Source organism: Dasypus novemcinctus, chromosome 25 (assembly GCF_030445035.2).
Source record: "Dasypus novemcinctus isolate mDasNov1 chromosome 25, mDasNov1.1.hap2, whole genome shotgun sequence".
NCBI lineage: Eukaryota > Metazoa > Chordata > Mammalia > Cingulata > Dasypodidae > Dasypus > Dasypus novemcinctus.
Window position 1 is genome coordinate 34,605,023 of NC_080697.1, and position 27,583 is coordinate 34,632,605.

The following is a 27,583-nucleotide window of genomic DNA, read 5'->3' on the forward strand; positions in this document are numbered from 1 at the left end:
CTGTGAATTGGCTGTGGCTCAACTGACTGGGCTCCCGTCTACCATATGGGAGGCTCTGGGTTCACTTCCCAGGGCCTCTGTGTGAAGGTATGTTGGCCTGTGCCCACTGAGAGCTGAGCCCGTACCCGTGGAGAGCTGGCGCAGCAAGATGACGTGACAAAGGGAGACAAGCAGACACAGAAGAACACACAGTGAATGGACAGAGAGCAGACAGCAAGCAAGCCACCGGGGGGTGGGTGAGGCATAAATAAAAAAATAAATAAATCTTAAGAAAAACAAAAAACAAAGCTTCTAATATGCCTTATCAGAACGTAAAGGTAAATTAAATATTTGTCACAGAATGCGATAGCTAGTATGGACCTGAAAAAAAAATCTAGACAAACTCCTTTATTTTATATATAAGAAAACTGACCTCTAACAAAAGTGAGTGCCTCTACCAGGATCAGAGAACTAGACAGTGACTTAAAGTTTCTTTAGAAATTCTAAAAAGTAGTATAAAGAGATGAAGGAGTAAATCCCAGGAAAAGAAATACGTATGCAGCCACTTCGAGAAAATACAATAACTGGAAGACCTTGTTTTCAGGTTTCATTTCTCAAAAAGCATTTAAGTCTTTTAAGTTATATCAGGCCATCTTTGCTTTGTCCTGCTGTGAGGGCCCTGCAGGCAAACATCTTCCCATCCCTTTTCCCCCAATGGAGTCTGCACACGGTTCATTAAACATTTGTGTAATACGATGAACTCAGGCTGAGCTGCACTTCATTTTGTGTTTGAACTGAAAGTGACAATCAATGAATGGATTCGGTGACTTGGAATGGGTTGAATAGCCGCGGTGCGCGGGCAGCCTCAGGTCACCTGGCGCTCCGCAGTCGCAGCACACATCGTTGCCAGTCATCCTCTGCACTTCTGAGATGATCTCTTTCGTCAGTTCTTGTACTATGTTATTTTCTCCAGTGCTGTCATCTCCCTTAAATGCATTGTTTAAAGCTTCCTCTTTGCTGTTCTGCAGCACTGACATCCATCTAAAATACAGCGAAGTTGTGTTAAATCTTGAGAACTGCTAAGTCCCAGCTCACAGTCCCAGCTCCATATAACTTACATTTGACATTCCTGCTCATCTTCAGCTTGGAAGTGGTACGTTCTGTCATCTGCAAACAAGAGAAATCTCATCAGTTGTGAGCCCAGACAGTAATCCATACGCAATTCCAGAAGAAAATGGTTTATAATTAACCGCAGGAATAATCTTAGCTCTCTGCTAGGCAATTAACGATTTGTATAAAATCAAGCACTCCCTCCCGTCCTTCAAATGTCTGCCCTTGCTCAGTAATTGTGGCTTTGTAATGCAAATTGATACACCTGCCCTATTCTGCCATTAAAGTCTAAAAAGATGCAGTTTTCCAAAACTGAAGCTATTCGAAGAGAAACATCATCTTTTTAAAAGCTTTATTTTTAAAACTCGCTACAGGGTTGGCCCTAAAAAGCAATTGTTAAAGTCCTTTGAATAATGAATAAAGCAAATATCTTAGACATTTTCTGGCCTTCTTAGGAAAAAATTACTGTGAGAAATCCTAAATAGAGCTGAAGCGATAGAATACTGTTAAATAATGAACAATTGTAAAATCTTAAATTCACATATAGCTGATGTCAGCAACATTTACAAATGTTTTGCCAGACTGCCAACCTCTGGGGATGTGCACAGGAACAGCAGGAAGGTGTGGAGGGAGGCACTGAGGACACAGCATCATCACGTACTGTTCTTGTCCCAAGTGCATAACCTCAAATTGGTCAGGAGAAAACATCAGAGAAACCCAAACTGAGGGACATCTGACAAAATAACTCATCAACACCCTTCCAACAGTATTAAGGTCACAAAAGACAAGGAAAGACTACGGGGATAAACTGCAGGAGACTTACATGAAATAATGACTAAATACAACGTAGGATCCTGGAATAGGGAAAGGATTTCCACAGAAAAAGTTATAAAGGGTGAATAAAATCTTTAGTTGAGAGCATCATGTAAATGATACTTTCCTGGTTTTGATAACTGTGACTATAGTTGCTAATATGGACTATGGATAATTATACTAAGAGGGTAACATTAGGGGAAGTTGAGTGAAAGATTAAGAAATTCTTGGGAGCATTTTTATAACTTTTCTGCAAGACTAAAATCAATTCAAATTAAAAAGAAGAAAAATTAAATGTAAAAATCAAAAAAGTAAAGGAGGAAGGAGATCTAGCTTCTCCAGATGGCAGAGCAGCAAGCAGAGACTCTGCTCATGGGGATATACAATAAACATCTGCGCCGCTAAAAATGAGCTAACACATCATTCTCCAATAGCATCCTCCTGAAAACACCTTGATTCTTACAACAATTCGTGGTAAGTTGTGTAGGAATAAGCTAAAGCTCAGAGATGTTAAGCTGCAAAAAGGAACAAAGCCATTGGCAGAAAAATCTGTATTTTTTCTACTACACCATTCTACCTTTTCTTCTTCTTTTTAACACCAGGGGAAAGAGAACTCTACCTCCTCTATCCTCACCCTGTTTCGGAGGAGAGAAACAGGATAGGAAAACTGCTTCAAGTTCAGAAAAATGAACTTAATTTTGTGATCCAAATGTTACTTGGCTGAGCCAGACTGACCTATCAAAGTCTAGCCCAGGTGCTAGAAAGAGAGAAGCAAGGTGACTCTCACTTTCTTGTTGCTCCCAAGCCCCGACATGATGTACGCAGCCTTATGTGGAGTAGAGCCTGGCAGGGAACAGCTATGCCACCCAAGCCTTTCTGCTGGAGGACCTGCTGAGTAGATTTCAGAGTACTCTGGAAGCGCTGGTGGAAGCACAGAGTGCGAGAGGCCTTCATATAGCACGGAGCTACTTCACGGCCTGACCAGGCACAGCTCAAGCAGATAATGCCAGGAGACCGGGTGAGGAATCCGATTCCTTTGGCTAATTCTCAACTCTAGCATGTGAATGCTGGAGAAGCAGGGAACAAACCTCAGTGTAAACTTCCAAATAAGACTCTCTCCTTCACAGCCTCTCTCTCAAGATGTCTATAAACAGGGGGGTGGGGGATATATGAGAACCTCTTATATTTTTTAATGTAACATTTTTCGGGGGATGTAGATATCTTAAAAAAAAATACAATTTACAGAAATGATGGGGTAGGGGCATGGGGAGTGGGGTATATGGGAACCTCTTATAAAGTTTTTTAATGTATGTAATGTATGTAATGTATGTAATGTATGTAATGTAATGTAACGTTCTTTGTGATCTATTAACTTTAATTTAAAAAAGTGTAAAAAAAAAAAAAGTGACTTCTAACAGGAGAGCTGAGGACTGAAGGTAAGTCCAAGCTATTGACAGACTGAGCAATGCCAAATATTACACTCTTCATGGCTCCACAAAAAAACATTCAAAGCATCCAAACAATAACACCTCAGAATTCTCACAGAGGCTCTAATGAGGAAGACCTGCAGTGTGGTGGGACTTCTGTTTACCAGGAAACAGGCCAGGCACAGATACACTTTATACTTTGAGTGGGCTTTAAGGCAAATAATAAAGTAGAAATTTTTTAACTGATAGACGTCTAATTATCAAATAAATGCATTATGTGTAGAAAATTTTGAATCTTCTAATCACTCCTCTAATGGTTAATTTCATGTTTCAACTTGACTAGGTTATGGTGTCCAGGCATTTGGTCAAGGAAACATTGGCATGAATGTTACTGCGATGGTATTTTGTAGATGGATTTGCATCTCTATAGTCAGTTGGTTGCATCTATTCCTGATTGCATCTACAATCAAAAAAGGAGACTGTCTCAGCAATGATGGGCGTCCCCTCATTCAATCATTCAGAAGTCTTAAAAGCCAGAACTGAGGATTTCATAAGTCAGAAGGAAGAATCCCTGCCTCTACCGCAGCCAGTCATCTTCTCCTGTGGAATTCAACTTCACCTTCATCGGAGTTTCCAAACTGTGGCCTGCCCTATGGAATTTGAATTTGCAGTTTTCCACACAAGTCAATTCCTATCCTAAATCATTTTATATTCACACACACACACACACACAAACATATCCTGTTGGTTCTGTTTCTCTGGAAAACCCTGACTAATAATACAGATTTTGGTACTGAAAATAATTCTTGGGAAACAGAAGAAAAAAAAAATGTCTATAAACATTGGCTTCAAGTGTGAGGGAAAAGAAAGGCAGGGAAAGCAGAGACAATGAGGGCCATTGGCGTGACTTCCAGTGGTATGGTAATGGCTGCTTCTCTGAGACCAAAGCTCTGACTCCAAAGAGAACACTAATTTCCTATGTGGACCTGAAAAAGTCTCTTAGCCCCTCTGGGCTTCATTCATTTGCTCATTCAATTTTATTTAATGGAAATTTTATTCAAAATTCAGAACTACATCATTTAAAGGCCCATCTGAAAGTGCTCCATTCCTCCATAAAGCAACTTCCAAAATATACAACTGTTTATGGAAAGAGTGACTGACATGATTTTGTTACTGTTGTCTAAGAAAGAACTATCTTCCCCTCCAAACTTTCTCTTCCCAGGAAATAAACGTATTTTTTTCATCTCTCCCTTCCTCTCACACACACATGCGTGTGCACACACACAATTCAACAGATCAGTGGCAAAGTTTTTTGGGGGCTAGTCATATTGGAAGGAAGAAAGAAGTTGGGAAAACTTACGGAATATCTAATTCTAAAGGAAAACATATACATCCTAATCTCAATCATGTGTAGTATATGATTATATAAAATGATTAGAATTACTGAGGTGAAGAGATCTTTCTACTTGCTAATAGAAAAGACATTTTCCACATCATACTGACTATATGAATAGATCATCAAACTCTAGCATCTCCTACTTTTTCCCAAAGCTAGAGATGGAAATCGTACTGTAAAAGATACTTCACTGACATTTTGTTCATTCATTATCTCTTTGGGCACATTATGACAGTTTGAATTTGGTGAATCCCCAGAAAAGACTATGTTCTTGAACTAATTCATTTCTATGGGTGAGGGGCCCTATGTCCATGAGGTATAACTCAGGTTGGGTCTCTACCCTCCTACTAGAGCCGTATATAAATGGAGACACAGAGAAAAAGAGACACAGAGCAAGAAAGCTGCTCTTTTTACCCTCCCAAGTGAGAGAGAGGACCCGAGGATCGCTAATGGCTGATGCTGAAGCATGAAGCCCTCAAGCGACTGGGCCCATGGAGCAGCTCAAGGCTGAAGAGATGAGCTTCATGCCTGACAGCCCACAGCTGAACTTGGGAAGAAAGCAGAGCAGCCGAGACTGAGAGAGGAGGCCCAGAAAGAGACAAGCCCTATGGCTGGTCACCCACAGCTGGGTTCCATGAGATGGTGAACCTGGAGGGGGAGGCAGAGACCTTGGCAAAGCTGGCCACCATCTTTCTTTGCCATGTGGCAGGACTCCAGGCTCACCCATAGCTGACTGTGGTGAGAAAGCATCTCTCCTGATGCCTTGATGTGGACATTTCATGACCTCGGAACCGTAAGCTTTTACCCTAAATAAAATTCCCATTATAAAAGCCAACCCATTTCTGGTAATTTGCATCATCAACCCGGTGGCAAACTAATATACACATCAATACTGAGGACACACTCATTGTCAGGTACAATGATAATTTAAAAAACCCTGATAAACAGAAACTATTTCTCCCAAGAGTCAAATTTCTGACTCTTAATGTAAACAGATTGAAACTGAAAGTCATGATTCCTGACATTTTCTGGATGGCCAAAATTTTCAACCCTCTCTGTTTTTTAATTGCACCCTATTTCCTAGGCTGACTGGTCAGAATGAATGGAAAACTTGGTTAACGTTTTACTTGATAGCCTTATTTAGATTTAGGTAGGCATGATTATATGAACATAAATGTGCATTTTTTTAGACAGTTTTATTTACACAACATACTATCCATACTCTGGGCTCCATTTTACTCAGGGGATCAACCTATATCACTTGAAAATCCTCGTGTACCTTCTAACCCACTCAGGGTGGCTGTATGATTCCAGGATAACAGCTCAGGACTTGAATTTGCAAACAGTAAGGCCAGTATGAGGGCAAGAGAGTTGAACTTGCTCCCAGAAGTACTGGCCCTGCCAGAGACACTCTGTAGCCTTGGGAATGTCTTCCTAGAGAAACCCATCCCCACTTGCTCCTTGATTAGAATGTGGAAATCACTGTTTGGAAGAAGGAATGGTAAAAGAAGGGTCTTCTAGGGAAAGATCTGAAGTCAACCAGTCATTTTGTTACTCTCAGGCTCTCCAGGCAGACGCCAGGGATGGCTATACAAGGTGAAGGAAGGGAGGGGCAACTTCTGGGTAGCTCCATATCTGAAAGCGTATCCTCACTGCCATCATGGAGCTTGAGTTTGATTTCCCACCCAAATGAGCTTAAGAGTTAGAAAAGATCTTGGCCATCACTTGTGATGCCATCACTGACCTATCTAGTGGGTAGAGGAACAATCTCAGAAGGATAAAAACAACTCCTCATGAGTCAGGCACCATCAGGCCCTGGACCCAAGTTCTCCAACTTTTCAGGATGCTCATCAAATTAGGGCTTTTACTACTCTGCAGTGTTAATCTTTCAGGATTTCCTGGAGGTATTTGACAGGTTTTCAAGTATCCCCTGTAACAACTCAAACCTACATAACACTGTAACAAACATTTTCACAGCAAATACTCCTAATGAATTAATACCTTTTGAAACTAGCTGAGGAGAAAAAACACGTAGACTTGGGATTCATTTTACCCACTGGGGGAAGGCGAAGCAGAAAAGGAGAAGAGCTGAGTGCTTCTCAAAGTAGACAACAGTTTCTGGCAATGACTCAGACCAGACTTAGGAGGCCCTCCTGGCTATTAGAGGTTAAAAGCCTTTGCCCTAAAGATATTTATTATGCTTTAGACACTAGAGTGAAGATACTGATGGAATCTTGGGTAAAAGTCAGTTAATCATAATCAGATTTATACAGAACCACTTTCCCATGTATATAAGGAATGTGATAATTCAGGCCTGGTAGGTAAAAAAACAAAACAAAAAACAACTCTAATTTTGCGTATTTACTATCTACCTATCCTCCTTGGTGACTGACACATTGTTAAAAATGTGTAGGCTGGGGAATATGTTAGAGTTGTTTGCAAGTCTGAAATAAATGCTTCTGTACATATGGTATCTCATCTGGGGTCTCCCTGGAGCGCCTGCTGGAGGTGACTAGAAGGCAAGCTAAGCGAAGTGTGTGCATCTAACTCCATATGGTGTGCAAAACTAAGTCAAGCTTAACTATTAAATGATAATCCCTTAATAAAGGGGAGCTTCACTATTACAGTAACAATTGGTTATTAAGGGGGAGGGTTATTTCTGAAAATGGGAAGGCCTACAACCCTCCAGATTTTCCCTAGCCACTGGCTGACAGCATCCAGATTATATCAAGTTTTATCTCTCTACCTAAAAATTTATATTGCTATTTAGAGACAGATAACCCCCTAACAGTGATCATACTTTAAACTATGGTCAATTCTCTACATTTTATAACCTCTTATATGAAGGAAAGATTTGTGTGCAAGCTTTAAGAAGGGATAAATGTTTTGTGGATCTTAGTAGACCTACTAGGGGTTAGAAGTGTGATAGACGGTTTTTATTTTACAAATGAGTCTAGAATCTGAAGAGCAGATCAAACAATACCCAAACTCTTTCCATGCACCACTCTAGCCTCCTCTACAGCTTCTTATAGTATAGATTAGAAAGGGGTTTTGGGGAAGAGAGCAGTGGTGAACTACTGTAGGTCTCAGTCTCCACACTTAGCAAAATGGAGATAACAATTACCACAAAGGTTCCTGTGAGCATTGAATAATAGAATAAATTAGTACCTGGCCCTCAATAATACAATTCAATAAAGATTTTTAAAAGCAGCCACTCCATGCTCAGGGACGCCAAGACAAGTAAGACAGGATTCATCTTCCTAAAATCCACTTCCACATTTTCCTCTATAAATAGAGAACTCTTGGGCCCAAATCCCTAGTGACTGTCTTTTCAAAGGGGAGACTGGCCCATTTCTTTCACCCGAAAATGTAACCCTGCTACATAAAACTACCAAGAAAAATAAGGTTATCTTATTTTCCTTAAAAGATCCACTAGTCCTTTTCTTTTTCTTGGGGGGGTGCTGGGTAAATATTCACAACAGATGGTTCCATGCTGATAGTTTTGTGTATGCCACAAAAACAATAACAGGACACACCAAAGCAGAAAGTGAATTTTGTGGTGGGGTAGATAAAATAATTTCAAAATACAAGTCTCAAGGGATATACTGCAGATGTTATCATTTTAGTTTTATAGCATTTCTAACATTACCCAAATTATGGAAGCTTTTGAGAAGAGAATTATGCCTTTTTTTTTTTAAACAGCAGAAGGGATTTTAGGCTTTATGTTTCATCTAATATAATCTCCTTGTTTACAATGGGAAAACTGAGGCTCAGAGAGTTGAGATGATATATCCAGCTTTATAGAGCAATAAGGAGCAGGGCCAGTCCTCAAAGTCAAATCTTAAACTGGAGAGCTTGGCAAGCCAACAATTAGTAATAGATACAGAAGGCATATATGTCACTGGAAAATAAGGTATTTCTCTTCAAAAACCTAGTCTTCAAAATGCACTGGTTGAAGTGCAATTGATGCTCTAGAAGAGAGGCTAACATAATTTCTTCTGCCCCACCTCTATGGTACAGCCATCTCAGAAAGAAACCTACGTGAAATAAGGTCAAAACATTTCTTCTCCTCAGGGTTGGTCTTCACTTGGCAAGTTAAAAGGTTGAGCTTTGCAGGAGGGCGGTTAGCCTGTTTAAAAAAAAAAAAAAAAAAAAAAAGGACATGAGTGGGAAAGAATGGACAATAATACAGCATCATTCCTCGTTAAAATATACCAAAGACAGGTTTTTTATTAGTTTGCAGATACCTTCTGAAGGCAGATTTTACCTGGGAAGGCATAATTAGAAGCCTTGAAACTTGGTTCCACAAGAGGGCAGCTGCCCTGCCCTGCACAGAGCACACTCAGTGGCCCCACGAACCACTCAGACGTGGGGATAAGGGTTGCCCAGATTTATGGTCTGTGGCAGTGGCCTCTCTGAGGTCAAAATGCTCCACAGCTAAAGCTCTAAGCCACTGATTTCCATATGACACAGACTGTTTGCAGGATGACCTGGGTACCCAGCTCAGTTTCTCACAAACTTGAAAATGTTTTTCTGAGTGTAAACAATGACTTCCAGGGAAAGGGATCTCAGAGTGTACAAAAAAGCAAAGAAATAATTTTCCCTAAATGAAGACAGATAGTAGACTCATATTTTTTAGATTAAAAAAACATTTAAGTTTCAATAAAACATACCTCATCTACCCCCCATCCTCATACATACAAACCGATAGCAATATTTGTGAGAGATCACAACCTATTTTTGTCAGTGAAGTTTCAAAAATGTCAACTTTTATTACATTTTCAAGAAGTATCATAATTAGTCCATAAAAGCAAAGGTCAGAGGCAAGACAATAATGTAAGAAAATAACTTCTGAATGGTAAAATATCTCTCAGAAATCTTAGCGAAATCTCCAAATATGAATGGGCTTATCTCACCCACCTAACCAAGCTGCTAAGTGAAAGATCACATAAAAACAAAATTTAAATTATTCTTGTTCACCACTTCCCATGGTCACCAGCAGCTTCAAGATACTGTACAAGCTTGGGTTATAGATTAACCCCGATATGCACATGTGCACATGTACCTGGGCAGAACTGTGAGAGCCTCATGAATACGGCCCAGAAGATTTTCACTAATTCTCCCAGGGGAGGGGTGGATAGAGGAGGCACGGTAGATTCCACTAAAACTGGGCAGATCCTTGCGGTGTGAACGATTTGGGTCTGACAAAAGGAAGTGTGGACAGCAGAAGTTGGATAAATAAGGTCATCCTAGACTTTCCCGGTTCATGGCTGTGCTGACCACACTTCCTTTAAAGTCCCTCGATCTCTCCATAGTCTGCTGATACCTAGCAGAATTCTCTTAATCATAAGAAATAAGTTTTAGAAGATTCCAAACCTGGAAATCTGGCAATCCCTGACAGTTCCAAGTAAAAGCCCAAAAATTTTGGACCTTTCAAGAGGATTACTTGGTTTGCCAGGTAACCAAGATGTCAAATGACTTATTTTCACAATGACATGTAAGAGGTTATACCAAGCCACTTTAACACACTGTGACCACACACTGTAAATATGCATTTTTTTAGATGAGGTTCCTGGGTTACTTCCACATTGCTGGTGCCTACTGAGTCTAAAGATACAGGAGCAGTAAAAGGGGATAATGTACTTTGATAAACACAGGAAATAATTTTGAATAACAATAATAAGGTACATTTACTCAGCTATTATTATTATGTTCTATTATTACTAGAAATATAGCAGGTGCTGGTCTAAGCACTTTTTATTAACTAATTTGCTTTTCTAATCACCCTTGAAAGTAGGAACAACTCCAATTTTAAAAATAAAGAAACTGGCCTAGGTGGACTAAATAATTTGATCAAGTTATACAGCTTAGATGCAGTGGAGTTGAAGAAGGCACCCGCTCCAGCGGCCAGGCTTTTAACTACTGCACTCTCCTGCCCGCTGCAGGAAACTACCCAAAAGGTGGGGTTACTTACCTCGATTTCTCTTTACATATCTTTTAGTATAGTAAAGAATCACAATTGGAATCGTGCATTTTTCTTTCCCATCCCCAATTTGTATTCTTTCCTCCTCTAGTATAGGGAAAACTCATTCTCTAGTGAGATACCCACCACCAAAGACAGATTTTTTTTTTACTTTAAATTATAAAATGACAATCATAAGAACGGGTCCACAATACATAAGTTGAGAATCTTAAATCTTATGCAATATCAGCTATTCTAAAGCTTGCATTAATAATTGTTTGCTATTTATTTTAAGTATTAGCTAACAGAAAAAGCTCTAAGAAAAATTCATGGGAAAAAATAAATCTTTTTTGTTTTTGTTTTTAAGAGCCAAATAGAATATTTATTCCTAATGTATTCTTTTTCGTAACAAATCAATCTTATTGATATATATTAACAAAGCATACAATTCATCCAAAAGAAAATAAATTTTTAAAGAGAAGTTTTAGGTTTACAGAAAAACCATGCAAGGAGAAAATTTTTAAACAGAAAATTCTATCCATAAATTCCCTCCCTGCTGCAATGTGGAAAATATGTTATCAGTAAATTCAGCTATGCTGTCTCTAATTCACTAGATACTAGTGTTCCTCAAGAACTTAATAAGAGAAACCCTTAGTTTAATAGAAAACTTGGGAAGGAATGGAAGAAAAGACCCTCCATTCTCAGTGTTTGCCATGAAGGCATGAATTATTAAGTGGTTCTCCCATTTTAATCATTCGATTCCATTTTCTCCCAATTTTTCAGATCTTTAAAGGTAAGTCTGTATACTTTTTTCTATTCAATTGAAGATGTATATTTTTAAAGTTTTAGATTGCATAAGAATCAATAGATACTTCTTCCATCTTAGCACAGCCCCCAGCCTTTGATGATGTAGTAATGCTAGAAATTTGGCAAAAAGGTTAGCTAATTAGGATTATTTTGTCCCAAGAATCATTTCCTCCCAGTGCCAGAAAACAAAATTAGTCTTGGCTAACAGGGAATACCAATTTAAGCTTTCAGTAAATTAGCCCCTGGATGTCATCATTATCCTTCTGCTGGAGGGAGCAATCTGACAATTTCATTTTCCAAAGGCAACCAGCTTCCTGGGAAGGTTTTTCCTAACAGTGTAAAAACACATTGTGATTCCACTTCCCGCCAAAAACACAAAAGAATGGAAAAAATAAAGGCATCTCTTAGTTCTCCTTCTTGGTATAGGTTAATTCACGTCACAACATGTAAACATTCTATAGATGCAGTCAGTAGTGAAGAGAATTGTGCAGGTTTCTGACTTCCAGAGCACACAGAAAAACAAACAGGGAAAGGAAAGGAAGAAGTACTTAGTAATCAAAAGGAGAGCTGCAAAGCTAACGTCCTCATTCTCCTGGCAAGGCAGAAGCCTGGAGGACGGAGCCCCACCTGCTACCCGCCAGGCTACAGCAAACAATGGCTGTTCCTAGCGGCTCCTCGCCCGCTCAAGAAGCTACAGCAGGATGAGGCATCCAGAGAGTAGAGATTCCCTAGAGAGGACTTCTCCTCTAAATGCAAAGCACTTATTAAATATATAAGTTGTGTGACAAGCTGAGCTGTCAGCATCCTACTGAAGCTAGTTATAACTGCACTAGCTGCCAAAAAAGGTAAAGTAAGCCCTCATGTCTTTTCCGAGGATGTTCAAGCGATGGAGGTGACTTGAGAGTTTATGGTGTCAGCAAAAGATCACTAGATCTGTTTTTATTTTTGTCATGGAGAGAGACCCATTCATTAGCTTAAGCTGAGTCCCTGGGTGTGGAAGAGCACTTAAAGATGCAAATCTACCAAATGACTGCAGAGCTATAAAGGAGACCAGAAATGAAATTTACCCTTATTTTATAACATTATTGCATAGAGACTGTAAACCTGAGTTAAAACAAATTGTAGCGGAAAACAATTTAAAAGTAAGCCACAGAAGCACAGGTGTTTAGATCAGGACAGGAAACAGGCCATTACCCAGTCTAACATTCCTAATTTTAAAGCTGAGTAATGGCTAAATAAATTTGCTTCCCTTGGTCTACAGTACTTATGCATCCATCTATGTGGAAAGAACATGATATCACGATCTAAAGTGCATTGCCCCATGAGTGACCTAGTGATCATAAGGCCAGCAAAGTTGGTTTTTGGAAAGGAGCAACAATATTTATTTGCCTAGTCAAGAGACACATTAAATCCCAAGCCAGATATCCCAAGAGATCCACAGATTCTCACAGACCATAGTTGATATGTGCTAGGTCTACTCCCTCTCTCCCTTCCTATAAAGGAATGGGAGAAAATAAAGTGACCTCCGGGGGAACACAACCCATGCCATAGTGACACTCCATCAGTTAGATGTCTGCTCACAAGTCCTGAGAAGGGATGTTTCCTGGAGCTCACTTTGAGGGACGACCTCTCCACAGGTGCCTGAAGAGCCTGTGTGGGCTCCCTGCCAGTTCTGTCTTTCATAAGGAAGGGGTTATAGTCACTGTAACAACTCAAGGTCCTCTCCATCACCACCCACTAACACCACCGAGGATGCTGATGCACACGGAGCATTAGGCCTCCTGCTTGGGGAAAAGACAAGCAAGTCATTGTCAGAGTTCTCACGAACAAGGTAGGAACCAGCTCAGCCTTTACGGTTTCAAAAATGTCTACCAACCTACATGGTTTTCACAGATCCTGTCACACCAGGTGAAGTGATCATATGCCCAATGTCACTGTGGAAAAGAACACTAGAGTGTGGAGAGTTGCATTTGTAGCTATGACTAAAATTCCTAGTCTTTAGGATTAAACTTTTTTTCCCCTTCATTTTCTTCATTAACAAGGAGACCTCGGTAATGTCATTTAACCAATCTGCGCTCATTTATATATCTTTCAGAACACTGGAGAAACAACTGAGTTTGTTTTTAGGATTAGATGATATAAATGTGCCTGGACAGAATTTTTTAAAGTAATGTTTCCATAATTTATTAAGCTGCTTTTGGTCTGTTATTTTATTTTTTGAAGTTGAAATAAAGTTTACTTAAAAAAATTTCTGAGTCTTTGAAAGCTAGATCAGTAAGTAATTCTATTCAGATCAGTTTTTTAAGAGGCTCAACATCCTATGGCCCAGGGCTGGGGCGTGTGGGCCGTCTTCTTACGCAGGCTGTGAGCTTGTACAAACAGGATGACAGGAAAAGGGCATGATCAAGGTTGGGCCCTCATATTTGATTTCTATAGTAAAAGTACTGAAATCTCTGTTCTCTTAGATTTCTGATTCCCAGAGTCCTGACCAATTTTCCTTAAGGGAAAAGATGAGTTACAAGGGGAAAGGTAAAATCTTCCCAAACGAGATGTTAAATTCCCAGAGATAAAGATTTGTGTTTTGTGTGTCTGGACGTCACAGGTTTCTAAATAAAGACAACCTGGCTCACCAGTTATTCATGACAATAATAGGCAGTGAAAGGTAAGGTTGTCTCTAGCTAAAAAAGCAGAAATGGTGCAAATGTACCATAATGGGAAGAAGCCCAAACAAGCTTTTCTCAACAGGGAACTGTTTAAAATACATACTTCACTCTGTAAACATATATGAAACACCTTTGTCCTCTCACTTAGCTTCCCAACACACATGCACACACACACCCCTCACGAGAGCAAAGACCAGGAATTAAAAGAGAATACTTACAGTACCATGAGATATGGTCAAAAAACCATTTTTGACTGAGCATTTCCTTTTCTGCCACACTTTTCTGATTCTTATGGATAAATGGGGACAAAAAAGAATTTAGAAATTTTGGATATATATATGAGATAATGAACACAACATTTAAATTCTATTAACACCATCTAACATACCCATCGCTTTTCTTGTAGAGGTTGCCATTCCGTTCTGTCCCATGTTCTTTGTTTCCCTGAGGCTGATGTAAGCTATAAGCTGTACTCTGGCGAATTTGTGAATCCTATAAAATGGTCAAGAAGTTATTTTTAATGATGTCTTGATCCCAATTTTTAAAAAAGCAGTACACAATGGAAACTTACACCCTTAAAATCTGTTTTTTAAAGATTAAGTAAGAAAATTTCTCCACACCACATCAGAAAAGGGACATAAAATTCATATCCAGAAACTCTTAAGTGTCATTTAATTGGGCTGGAAAAAGAAATGTCAAAAATGAGTATCCCTAAACTTGTCGAAAGAATGAGCCATTTGAATGTTACAAGGCTTTACTTAAGTATGACCCTTATATTCCTGATATTGCCAAGAAGTTCCTGGTATGGCAAAAGCAGCCCTCAAGAAGGAAGGTAAACATGATATATGGAAAGAGAAGGGCTTTGAGGCAAAAAGCAAAATGCTCTGCTTCTCACTATAGGCAAGTTACTTAAGCTTCCTGCCTCAGTTTCCTCATTTGCAAAATAGGAAAACAATGCCCTGTAAGAACAGTAAATAATAATGACTTAGGAAGATTAGATGTGCAACCACCTGGTACATAACAGGTATTGAACAAATATTCACTTTCTAATCCTATGAAACCCAAACAGAGAAAGAACTGTTGCACTGAACCTAATTGCTTCAGACTACTGACTAGGGGGAATCTCAGCCACTTCAAAGAAGTCCCATCGAATTGGCCAGCTCCTGCTCTGGTTGAGTCCCTCAAGAGTGGGAAACTCCAGCCTGCAAACTTCTTGAGGACAAGAACCTTCAATGAATTCCTAGGGCTTAAGTCCAAAGTCTGGCAAGCAACAAGTGCTCAACATATGTTTTTAAAGCCCTGAAGGGAGTAGACAGGGATGAACCTTTCTAGTGGCTGGAAATTCTGGCATACCTAAAGGAAACAAGGGGGAGCTAGATATGAACAAGTAATTCACAGGTCAAATAGGAAAGGACTAAGATCTGTCTGTATCTTTATTGGCCCCTCATCCTCCTAAGAGCCAGGTCATTTTTAATGTAAGAAGCAGACACACAATGAAATCAAGTGATTCACTTAAGATACAAAGCTTGCTAGAGCCAGAGCAGACAGGGCTCCCACTTTAGTGCTCCTTCCATTACACCATGTTGCCTCATCAGAGGATGTCCTAGAAGACTAAAGCCAGCCTCATCTCCAATATCAAAAAGCTGAACACCCTTGGGGAAACTAAGTACATGCCCACACAATGAAAAGAGCCAACGTATGAAAATTAGTGCAACTCAAACTGAGAATACAGGTACTTAAGGATTGAACAGTCAAATGGAGAAAATCACAGGAGAGTTTGGAAGAAGTTTGTTTCAAAGGGGAAGGCACTGGTAAGAGAACAAGAGCACAGTCAAGGCGGAGGGAGCACACATTTAAGACATGGAGAGAGGAAAGAGAAAGCTGTGGTGGTGAAACTGATTGAAATGGGGGCTCATCCACGTAAATATGGAAAACACTGTAGCTAGAAACAGATTAGGTAGTAGAAAGGATAGATAGGCTGGACTAAGAGTTTCAACTTCATTTAAAAGCAACTGTGAACCAGTTGGATCCCTGACTGTTTAAAAAATAAGATTATCCAAAAAGCAAGGCAAAAGATGAATCAACCTAAAGAAGAATCTAGAGTCTGGAGAACCAAATGGGAGGTTGCCTCGGTAATACATGTACAATGTAAAAATCTAATGGTGGGTGAGAGGTGCTTAATCTTCTGGAACTACAGATTCCCTTCTGGAGCCATTAACCCTTCTCCTTGGAAAAATGTTCATCTACACAAAATTGTCATATATTACTGGGGGTGGTAGTAGACACCCTTGAAGTTAAGAACCCCTAGTCTCTGAAGAAAGAAGTGCCAGGCTCTTGTGATACACTGGAGCTGAAATGGGTAAAATAGAACAATAAAATTAGTGCGAGGCTGAGCTGAGGGGACTAGGATTCTAGGGGCATCACTGATAAAAACAGGAATACTGAGAAGGGGTGCACATCTAAGGGGGATAGAAAGGATGGATACTGAGAGAGACAGAGAAAGACTTTCATGTTTTGCAGCTCAATCAACTCTTCTTGACTGACCATATTCAAAGTTAGGAGAACCTGTAGCTATTGGGAGATATGAATCCTAGAAAATCATCCCATTGTCCCTTAATGCACCACTTTATTATGGATTTGGTTTCTTTTAACTGATTTTAAAAAAATCTCTAGATATCTTTTTCCACCCTGAGCAAACTCCCAGCAGCAAAGTATTGTTCTGCTTTGTTTAAAATACACACACACACATATACAAACAACAAAACACAGCTCTATTGAGATATAATTCACATACCACAAAAGTCACCCTTTCAAAGTGTACAATTCAGTGGTTTTACTATATTTATAAAATTGTGCAACCATCATCACAATTTTAGAGCATTTTCATTACCCCAAAAGGAAACCTCATAACCACTAGCAGTCATCCCCATTCTCTCTTATCCCAGACCCCGGTAACCAAGACTCTACTTGGATCACCTTGTAAATTTCTGCAAAAAGGCAGCAAGGATTTGGAGAGGGATTACATCGAATCTGTACATCAATTTGGGGAGTATTATCATCTTAACAATTAAGTCTTCCAATCCACGAATGTGAGATGTCTAGCAGTGGTTTTTTAAACTCTGCAATTGACATGGGACAAATGTACAGAAACAGTTTTATCTGAGCAATTATCAATGTACTTAGGCACTCCAATATTGAACTCACAACAGACTGAGCCAGCTGACTCAAAAAGGGGGAAAAGGCCTCCTTCATGTAGCACCCAGGCCTCTGGAGAACCAAGCAAACAGTCATTCATGGGATGAGGATGGTCCCAGTTTCTACATTCTGTCAAATGGCAGTATATTAGCACTAGAAAGTAAGAGCAAACCCAGTTGTAAACATTGCTGAGAATAAAGGTGGTAGATGAGAAACAGAGTAATACTGCTGCTTCCCTATACGAATCTCTGTAATTGATTAAATATAAGCCTGCCAAAAGACTAAATTGTACAACAAAGAAATAAGCCTATTCATTTGGGGAGGAAAAAAGTCCTGCACAAAATGAGTGGTGAAATCAAGTGACAACACTGCTAAAAATATCCCTGCCAAGCATAGTAATCAGAACCCTTACAGGTCTTATGAACAGGATAAATAACAGTCATCTTCTCAGCATAACCTGACCCTATTCCAGAAGTTGAGGAAGAAGTCGCTCCATTTTATTCTTTTCTTCAAACCTGGCATTTCCTGGATCAATAAAAAAATGCAGGCAAATCTGAAACCAAGCTATCATGTAAAATTTTAAATGTGTAAATAAGAGAAATAGTATCTGTTCATATAAAGTTGAACCTGCTGGAGAACTAATTAATACAGCATCCTCTAGGTGACCCAACAGAAGTAGCCTTCCTTCACCTGCATAAAATGCCTGACCGAGCGAAGGGTCGACAAATGAAGTCAGTCCTTTCACATGACCAAGCCCTTTCTCACGACTTCAAATTTAATGGAATACAACTCAAGGGAAAGGGGGCTCTCTTTCTGGGGAGAAGAATCTAACATATAAGAGAGGCAACTGGCTAGGGCAGTCCATGCTGCCCTGATTCGAGACTCTCCAGTGTACTCTGACTTCCCCTGAGAGAGAAGAGGCCAACTGAAGACTTGATTAAGATAGCTTTACCATGTGGAGACTGCTTGTTTGAAGGATGTAGTCACATGGGCCCTTTATGGAACTTCAGAAGGCTCTCATAAAAGAGCCATGTATCCACTACTCCGTGACAGCCGGACAACGTCTCCGATCCCAGGCCCCACCCATAATCTTAAATTCTATGAGGACCAAGGAAGTGTTATCATTTGGCTTCTGCCAAGACAGAAACAACCCAGATGTGAAGGAGCTTTAATATCCTAAATTTTCAGGAAGGGGGCGGGTTAGGGTTAGGTTCAACAATTTTATGAGATAGGCAATAACATTCCTGTTTTAGATGAGGAGAACAGGGCACAGAGAGGTCAAATCACTTTCCCAAAGCCACAATGGTAGGAAGCAGAAGACATAGGATTAAAACAGTTAAGATCTATGCACTTTCTCCTCTGCTAGACAGCTACCCAGACAAACTTCCTGTCTTAACCAGAAGCTGGTCCACTTGTCTCTACCTGCTGGGAATCTGTGTAACTTCTGATCATCCTCCAAACCCACAGCTCAGGTATCGGATTTGGGGAAACCATTCCTAACAAACATCTGTCGCTTCCCCCCTCCCCAATGGAGATACCTCTTCTTGAACTCCTAACATGATAGCCTCTCATCAATCACACTGCACTCTCGATTACTTTTCTGACCCCACCCCCAAATTACGAGCCTCTTAAGAGGTAAAACTGGACCTATCTTATTCTTGTGAATGTGTAGTGTCTGGCCTAGAGAGATTGCTGCATGTTTGACTCAATGAATGAGTCTTCTTCTGAGGCAGAAATGAAGGCCAGAGCTAGGTCAGCCAAGAGCCTGGTAAAGAGGCAGGGAAGTGCACACCTGGCCAGAGGCATTCACTAGGCTTTTGACCAAGGTCAGATTTGGACATGATAAGATACGTAAACCAAGACTAGAAAAGCCAGAGACAGAAGAAAATTATGGCCCATTGCTGACTTATGCTTCATGGATAGTATGTAACATATCCTACTAGACAGGGACACTTAAAAAGGGTTTGGGAAGCAAAGATGGCAAAAAAGGTCACACTTGAGATCTCTGAAAAGGAAATATCACTGCGATTTCAGCACTTACACCTACCAAGACCGTATCCCAGAGCCAGAATGCTCTCCCATTAGTACAACTCTGGGTTCTAAACATGGAGCTGCAGGGAGAGCATGCCAACAGTGAGGTTTGGGAGAGAACCAGCTGGCACTGCAGCAGTATCTGTCCCAGCAGAACTCCACTGAGATGACACACGTGGGATGGGGAAGGCAGGAGAAGGTAAAGCTGAAGGGGAGGAAGCTCACGCAAACATTAGCAACATTTAAGTGTTTTAGCTCTGTCTTTTCCAAAATTGATAATATGCGGGCATTCACTGAACAACTCTTTAAACTTTTCTTTCAATTTGAAATTTAATAATAATAGAAAAACCAAAAGGTAGTATCCTCTTCACAGAAAGAAGAAAAATATCAAGATCATAATATACATGAATGTCAGTAATCCAGAGCTGTGAGAGTACACTGGAATCAAAGTAACAAACACAGTTTCCATACTAAAGCATAGCCACAGGATGACAAAGAAAAGCAGCCAGAAGCCACCATATTGTAATTGTCGTGTTCTTCATTTAGAGCAAATGATTGATGTTTGAGATTTACGGGAAGGAAATGAGGAGCAGTGGCTCCTACCAACCTCAGCTTCCTGGGGGTCACATCACCTACTTCTTTAATGATCTGTATTTATATAATCAGAATTAGAATTTTTATAACACTAAATGAAAACCATCTATACCTTCAGTTTTCTAAGTCAGAGAAAAAAATCTAACCAAAGGAAAAACCAGCCTGAACAACAATGTGCCCAAATGCTCAGTTCTCTTTGTAATTATAAGGACACAAGATAAACTCCAATAATAATCCAAATCACAGAGATTACTTTTAATATTTTAAATTTAACTTATTTATACAGTTTTGCTTATTACTTACAACTGTGTATGTAGACTAATTTGTAGACTACCATCATCAAACAGCTAATTTATAGAATACCATCATTAAGAAGCAATTCAGAGCACGATAATACGGAAAACCCAACACAATCACAACTTTGATATTGGTGAGTTTGGTCTTAGTGAGTAGTCAGTTGGGTATAAAGGCAAAGAAGAGCAGTAAAGAAAGTTCATTCGACTCCTTTGTGTAATCTGAATCAGACGGGCTTGTCAATAATAACCACCAAAACAACAAACCATGAAAGACCTCTGCTTTGTGCTGGTAAATTTTTTAGACTTTTCTGCAAAGCTGTCAACAACCAGCTCCCTAACAACTGCCAGTTTTCCCAAATCTCCTGATTCTGTATAGCCAAAGCAAACACAGACCTTGCACTATACCCAGAGGGCTCCTTAATTCCAGCTTTTGTTTTGTCTTATTTAAAACCTGCCATTTTGCTTCACTGGTTTGATTCCCCTCCTCAGACAAAAGCAGCTCTCAACCATTCCCAGTCAATGGAAGTCAGCATGCTGTGGGTAATATCTAGCATTAGATATAACCTCAATCTGCCCATCTTTCACTTCGCTGACCTGTGTTTACCTGCTAAGTAAGAGATATGGTACCACAATGTGATGGCAGGAAAAGCACAGGAGGCAGGGGGACATCCTCAAGCTGCTCAGACACCAGCTGGAGAAAAGACTTCTGCACTCTTGATGACAGAGCCAATAATCCAAAAGGAATAGATTTTAATTGAAATAAGTCTTTCAAACAGAACTTGCTATATGAACTCAGATCACTGTGGGTTGGGATGATCAAAGGCAACTCTCCAAGGGTGGGCCTTAAGATGGACTAGAAGATGAACAGAATTCAGACATGCAATTAAGAGGGTAGAGCAAGCTGCCTCATCTTCACAAAGGAGCAATGCTGAAAGTGTGAGCTGTAATCTTGGAAATTTCCCACTAATATTTGTGCATTCAAAATATTTAGTCTCTACTAAAATCTGCTGCTTTTGAAAGGGGAAGGTTAAAAATTCAAAATGTTGCTAGTCATTAAAATACAGGAGAAAGAAACATCTATTTTTTGACATTCATGAAGAAAGCATGCAAAATTCTCCAATTTGTTAAAATACTGAACTACTTACTCTCCTAGACTTCGGTCACAAAAGGTAAATGCATTTGGGAGAAAAACAACAATATTCAGTTATAGCACAGGAACTTAAAACAAAGTAGTGCATACTAACCTGCCAATAGTAAACTTTATGCTCTGCTAAATAGTTTGAGTTATTTTTCTACAATCTACTAGATACCCAACTTGACACATCCTTTATTGACAAGGTAGGTTTATGTTTTAAGATCCTCATGATAATAGCTACACTGCTAAATATAAAATCACTTTAAAACCTTAACTTTTAATAGTTTTTAAATGAACAGCCAAAACACTGCTGATGTAGTAACTTACAGAGACGTGATGATATGAAATAAATGATGCAAGAGAAACTAAGGTTTTCTGACCCATCTGACCCATAAGAACATGACTGGAAGAGAACCAAACTCCTCATATTTACTGAATGTACAATCTCAGGGTTGGAGGAGACTCCAGTGGTCACTCATTGGGCAAAGAGTCTACATATGTCAGGACAGAAAAACCAAAAACTTTCAGAGGTATAAATAAATGGCATGATAACAAGTATTCTATGTGATCGAGAGACTCAGAGCTACTCATCCATGAACCGACAGAACAAAAAAGGTTTCCACATTGCCATTAAGGTCATGGCTATAATAAATGTGTCCTTTGTGAAATAAACCTTAAAGGATAGTTTTATAAAACTAAATTTAAAGAACAAACTGAATGTTTTCGTTCTACTTGTTAAGCCCCAGAGTAAACTATGAGCACCTAGAAGATAGGGATTTTACAGTTCTCAGTCCCAAAGCATCCAAGAAAAAGGTATAAAATAAGCCATCTTTCAAAATTAAATCCCCTCACCTCTTTCTGTTCAACTTGCAATGCTGATTTCAAAATATCTCGAAGCTGTATCAACTGCCTTCTTTCTTCATCCTGGGCCTGTTTGATCTTTAAAAAAAACACAAAAAACAGAAAAGACAAGACTGAGGAACAAATATCTGAGTTCACAGGGCATTTCCACATAAATGCAACAAATGAGTCTCTCCCTAGCTTCCACCTTCCTTGCACCCAAAACAGAGGATGTGAATAGGAACTCCACCACCCACTCTGCGTGGCACTAGAGGGCTATTAGTTTCAGGGTAGCACAGCATGCAAACACAAGATTATATCGAAGCAACACTTAAATGAAAACATTTGTTGCATAAAAACTGCTTCAACACCAATGGGGAGGGAAGTTACATACTGTGTGAAGATCTGATGAAAGTGTTTCAATGGAAGGTTTGAGGCTTTCAACTGCTTTCAATCCATCCTGGAAAAAACTAGGGAATGAAAAAGAAGTAACCTAGCTTGTGCTTCATAAAAGAGAAAATAACTTTGTTAGATAGAGAAAACTTGTTCAAAGGAAGGTGCTGAAGTGGTTTGTGATTCCTGGGGATGGAGAAGAGGGAGACAGTAACAATAGAACCTTAATGTATCAATCAGGCAATGCAAGAATAAACTGACACTCAAAATTATGAGAAGTGAACAGAAAGGCAACTGCAGTATGCCTGAGTGTTCATGAATTTTTTGATACATAAAATGAGTCCTAAATTATCAGTTTATAATGGGAAACAGAATTCTACTGACAAACAGCAGCAAAGCACTGGGCTGAAGGGAGCACTTCTATGTATTCAAGTGGAAGTATCTGAGGTTTGAAAGGACACGGGGTGACAACAAGGGCTAAAACACTAAAGAATTTTCCTCAACAGTCAATAGTTAAGTGGAAAACTGAAAGAATGCAGGAAAAAATATAAGCCACTTTGATACTTATGAAGCCATGCTCTATCTGCAAAGCAAGAAAACTTGAGATCAAATATCAAAAGGGATCTTTTTAAAAAAGAAGCCAATGCTTGTGAAGTCATTTATAACAAATGATTCAAGAAAAACAACTGGCAACAGAAGCTAAACAAGTTTTTCTGCAGCAGCAGCAGGCTGGGTTCGGCCTCTGAGACGTGCTGTGTATAAAGCTTTCGAGAGGAATGAAGAGAAGGCTTCCTGTTGGGCTTAGATCTGTAGCAAGGCTCTAATGCCTATGGGATCTGGGCCCTCCCTGTCTGTCTCCTCAGTCCACACCATTTCCCCGTTTCGTTCATGTCATCAAGTTCCAGATACATCGACCTTCTCGCTAGTCCTCCACTACCCCCAAATTCTGCCTGCATCTGGCCCTTTGCATATCCTACCACCTCTCCCTAAAGGAGTATAGATTGTGCTTCATAAAGGATCGGTGTGCAGCGTGTTCATTTCGCCTGGCTGACTCCCACTTATTTGTCCTTCTTCCAGTTAAATATTGACTCTTTTTGAAGTCTTCTGTGATCCTCTGCCCTAAACGAGATCTCCTCGCTATATTCTCTCAGAGCACTCTGTATTTTGTTCCCAAGCATCATAAACTGCAATTGTGTATTCATTAGTGTGATTATTTAAAACATAATTCCCCCATTAAACATTTGAAGTTCCTGCAGGGTAAAGGCATGGCAGCTACAAAGCCTGAACATTTTACGCACACGAGAGTCATCAACTTCTGCCGTTTACTGGCTTCGAAAGAGACGATCATTCAAAAAATGATCTAGGCGGCGGACCTGACCCAGTGGTTAGGGAGTCCGTCTACCACATGGGAGGTCTGCAGTTCAAACCCCAGGCCTTCTTGACCTGTGTGGAGCTGGCTCATGCGCAGTGCTGATGCACACAAGGAGTGCCGTGCCACACAGGGGTGTCCCCCGCATAGAGGAGCCCCACGCACAAGGAGGGCTCCCTGTAAGGAGAGTCGCCCAGCGTGAAAGAAAGTGCAGCCTGCCCAGGAATGGCACTGCACACATGGAGAGTGACACAACAAGATGACACAACCAAAAGAAACACAGATTCCCATGCCGCTGACAATAGAAGTGGACAAAGAAGACGCAGCAAATAGACACAGAACAGACAACCGGGGTGGGGAGGGGGGAAGGGGAGAGAAATAAATACATAAATAAATCTTTTAAAAAAAATGATCTAGTTTTCACATGTGTTCATATCAGGTGATGTTTATTTCTTTTGAACCAAGACTGGTCCTGTGGGACTTTCTCTATACCAAGTGTGTAACAGGAGGGATTGTGAAAACAATGTAGTGTGGTACTTATTACATCAATTCCAAGGAGAAAGGGAAGGGAAAGCACAGGAAGTGTGTCATGAACCATTATTAGTGGTTACTAGGAGTCACAGAGGCTGGGCTATTAGAATTTTCTTACTTTAATCTTTTGATATATACATACTACTTTATTTCTTATTGCTATATTTTTCCTCATTTTCTCTCTGAATACAAAATATGCTTCTGATACAGCAATAGTCTCAGAGTGTTGTAATTATTTATCCACACGTCTGTTTGCACTGTTAGAAAGCTGTGTCTTACTCAGCTCTCCACCTTCAACTTCTAGCACAGTGAAGGGCACAGAGCAGGTGCTCCTTTAAAAATGAAACAGAATTTCAGAAGAACAATCACACAATTGCAAGGGGAAGAAACTGAGCCTTTCCCTCTTCTGGGTCTTATGCTTTGTTCTATTTGTATTTTTTCTTTATGGAAGTATTTCCTTGATCACTTTGAATTCTTGGGGAAAGAGTAAGAATGAGAGTGAGAGAACATAAGAGAGAGAAATCGTTCTAGGACCAGAAGTAGGAAAAATGTTATAGGAGGATTAATGCAGAAATGCTCCTGGGGAAGGGAATAGGTGTACAGTTCTAAGAATCCTTGCAACCTTGCAACTCTCCCTATAGGGACAGAGAGCCCTGCAGTGGTGCCAAGTGCTCAGAGAGGGGTCTTTTTTCACAGACATTATTTCCAGTGTGACAACGGGAAATGAGATTTAGTAATAATCCAAATTTGGGTTGAAGATCTGGGGTTCATTTTGTAAAAACCTAGCCAACTTTGATAATCTACTGAGAAAACATGCCCCACACCGGTTTTCAAAATTCCTATCTCTCCATACCCTCCCTCCTTGAAGCAGTCTTAGTACATAGGAATACCTTCAGGATGTCATCCATCCTGGCATTAGGAAAAGCAAAGCAAAGGAGCAGTGTCACTGGGCCTCATCGATTATTATCACAGTGATGTTCCTAAGAACAAATACCCAGTAAGGTTTTCTCTAAGTTGATGGCATTACCATTTTCCTAAAACTTCATTCAAAAAACTTTTACCATCAATATCACCAAATATCAAATTTTGTTTTCTACTAAAATATATTCTAGCCTGCCTGACCAAATTCTCAAGGCTTCAAAATATAACCACTTAGATTCATTCAAGTTTCCACTGAAACTCCCCAGGCCGAGGTGGCCTCTCCCTCCTCTGGATTCACATAGCACCTTGTCCAATCCTCCTCCAATCTTCATAACATCCCGCTATGCTGACATATCTGCCTGTCTGTGCCCTGCCCCACCTCTCACTTCTCCAGCCCATGTGGACCCATGTCTTGTTCAACTGTGTATCTCAATCCATCAAGCAACAGTTAGTCATAGTGGTTATCAGCAGCTATGTGCTCAAAGAACAAACCAGTTCAATACACATTCATTACCACCTTCTAGAACATGACCTTTTCTGTTTTATTTTGCTTTTAAAGATTTCTCTATTTCTAGATTCCACTAGAGAATAGGATTCTCAATTAGCAGCAGCAAAGGCTAATAATGAGACCAATCTTCAGGATATTCCAGGAACGAGGCAGAGATGCAAATACTTCCCTTAAATTAGAGAAAAGATAAAGAACATGAAGTATTCTTAAATAACACAAAAATTAAAAAGCAAAAATGAGGGAAAAAGCAAAATAATGTGTATCCAAATAGTTTTAAAGGTCAACACCCAAACATGGCTCATAGAATCTAGTTCAGACCAAGTGGCTCCTTCATAACTACAGAGAGTCACAAAGGACTGAGATAAAGGTGCTGGCCAAGTTGGCATGTCCCTACCCAAGAGGGCACAACAAAACATCAAATTGTGTTTTGTGGAATGAGAACTGGAGATGTGAATGTTAAATGAGGGAATGTGAAGGAACTACCACATGAATAAACTTATATATGCTTACAAGCTCTTTTTGTTTCATGGCTCAGTCACTCAAGCTCCCCATTTTATCCCCAAAAATATAAATTTTAAAGTCAAAACTGTCCAAATGACTTCAAGAGCTTATAATACACATACACATGTACATATATACACATAAATACACATATCCCAATAGGAAATAATGGAAGATTCATTATTTTTAAAGGTTACTGAGCTCATGCCCATAAAAGGCCAACTATTTCACTTTTCCACAAGTAGTCTGTTGCTACCCAACTGATCAGTTTGGGAAAAATAAAGGAAAAAAAAAAGGAAATCCCAGAATAGCTTCTTCTTAAAAATTAAATATCAGTAAGGAAGTGACCCACTTCCTAAAGTGTCTCAATAAGGTTACAAGGATAAAAACTGAAAAGAAACTTGCATGTTAATCAGAAAGTTAGGATTCTGAGTTTCTTTAAAATACTTCAGCTTGAATATACTACAACTTAGGGGCCCTTTTCCACTTCTAAGTCTAAGGTAAAGCTCTTCTTTTAACCTGGGATGAGCCACTCAGCACATCATCCTCTGCTGTTCCATCTCAACTGCAGAATTACAATGTTATCAAGGATGTGTTAAAAATTCCAAAGCAGACCTGAGTTCAGTTCAACAGTGCAACTGGCACTGACAAATCCATGCCTGGTATACATATCATGCACTGTAGATAAAAAAAATAAATGGCACAGTCTCTTCCCTTAAAGAGTATGTAGGTTAGTAGGAGACAAAGACACAATGTGATAGTTGCCATCTTAGAGATACGTGGGAGTATACTGGCAACACAGTAGGAAGAGAAGCAATTCTACTGAGGAAAACAACAAGAATGGCTTCAAAGTAGATAATTACACTGTTGACGGTAACATTAAAATGAGTCTAAGTGCTGATTTATAAATATGATTGTGGCTGAAGGGGGTAGTCTAGGGAGGTTAATGATAATTAAAGGACAGCTAGAGAATAACCTAGGGGCTGTATAACTGATTTTGGTGGTAGATTAGAATTTTGGTTAATAATATAAATACAAGAATGTTAAGAATATGGTGACACATGGAAAAATACAACTAATGTAACTTACAAACTATATTTAACAGTTATATT

General features: G+C 39.7%; 1 protein-coding gene across 3 annotated transcripts in view; it reads right to left on the reverse strand.

The window, feature by feature from the left end:
* ASAP2 (ArfGAP with SH3 domain, ankyrin repeat and PH domain 2) overlaps positions 1-27,583 on the reverse strand; it is a 211,497-nt gene that overhangs the window by 41,986 nt on the left and 141,928 nt on the right. For all 3 annotated transcript variants that reach the window (XM_058287891.2, XM_058287892.2, XM_058287893.2), the window contains 7 exons: positions 22,643-22,718; positions 22,261-22,347; positions 14,546-14,649; positions 14,376-14,445; positions 8,767-8,854; positions 1,098-1,146; positions 854-1,020 (listed from right to left, as the gene is read on the reverse strand). In XM_058287891.2, the coding sequence (XP_058143874.1) occupies positions 854-1,020; positions 1,098-1,146; positions 8,767-8,854; positions 14,376-14,445; positions 14,546-14,649; positions 22,261-22,347; positions 22,643-22,718 (641 nt within the window). The remainder of the gene's footprint in view (positions 1-853; positions 1,021-1,097; positions 1,147-8,766; positions 8,855-14,375; positions 14,446-14,545; positions 14,650-22,260; positions 22,348-22,642; positions 22,719-27,583) is intronic.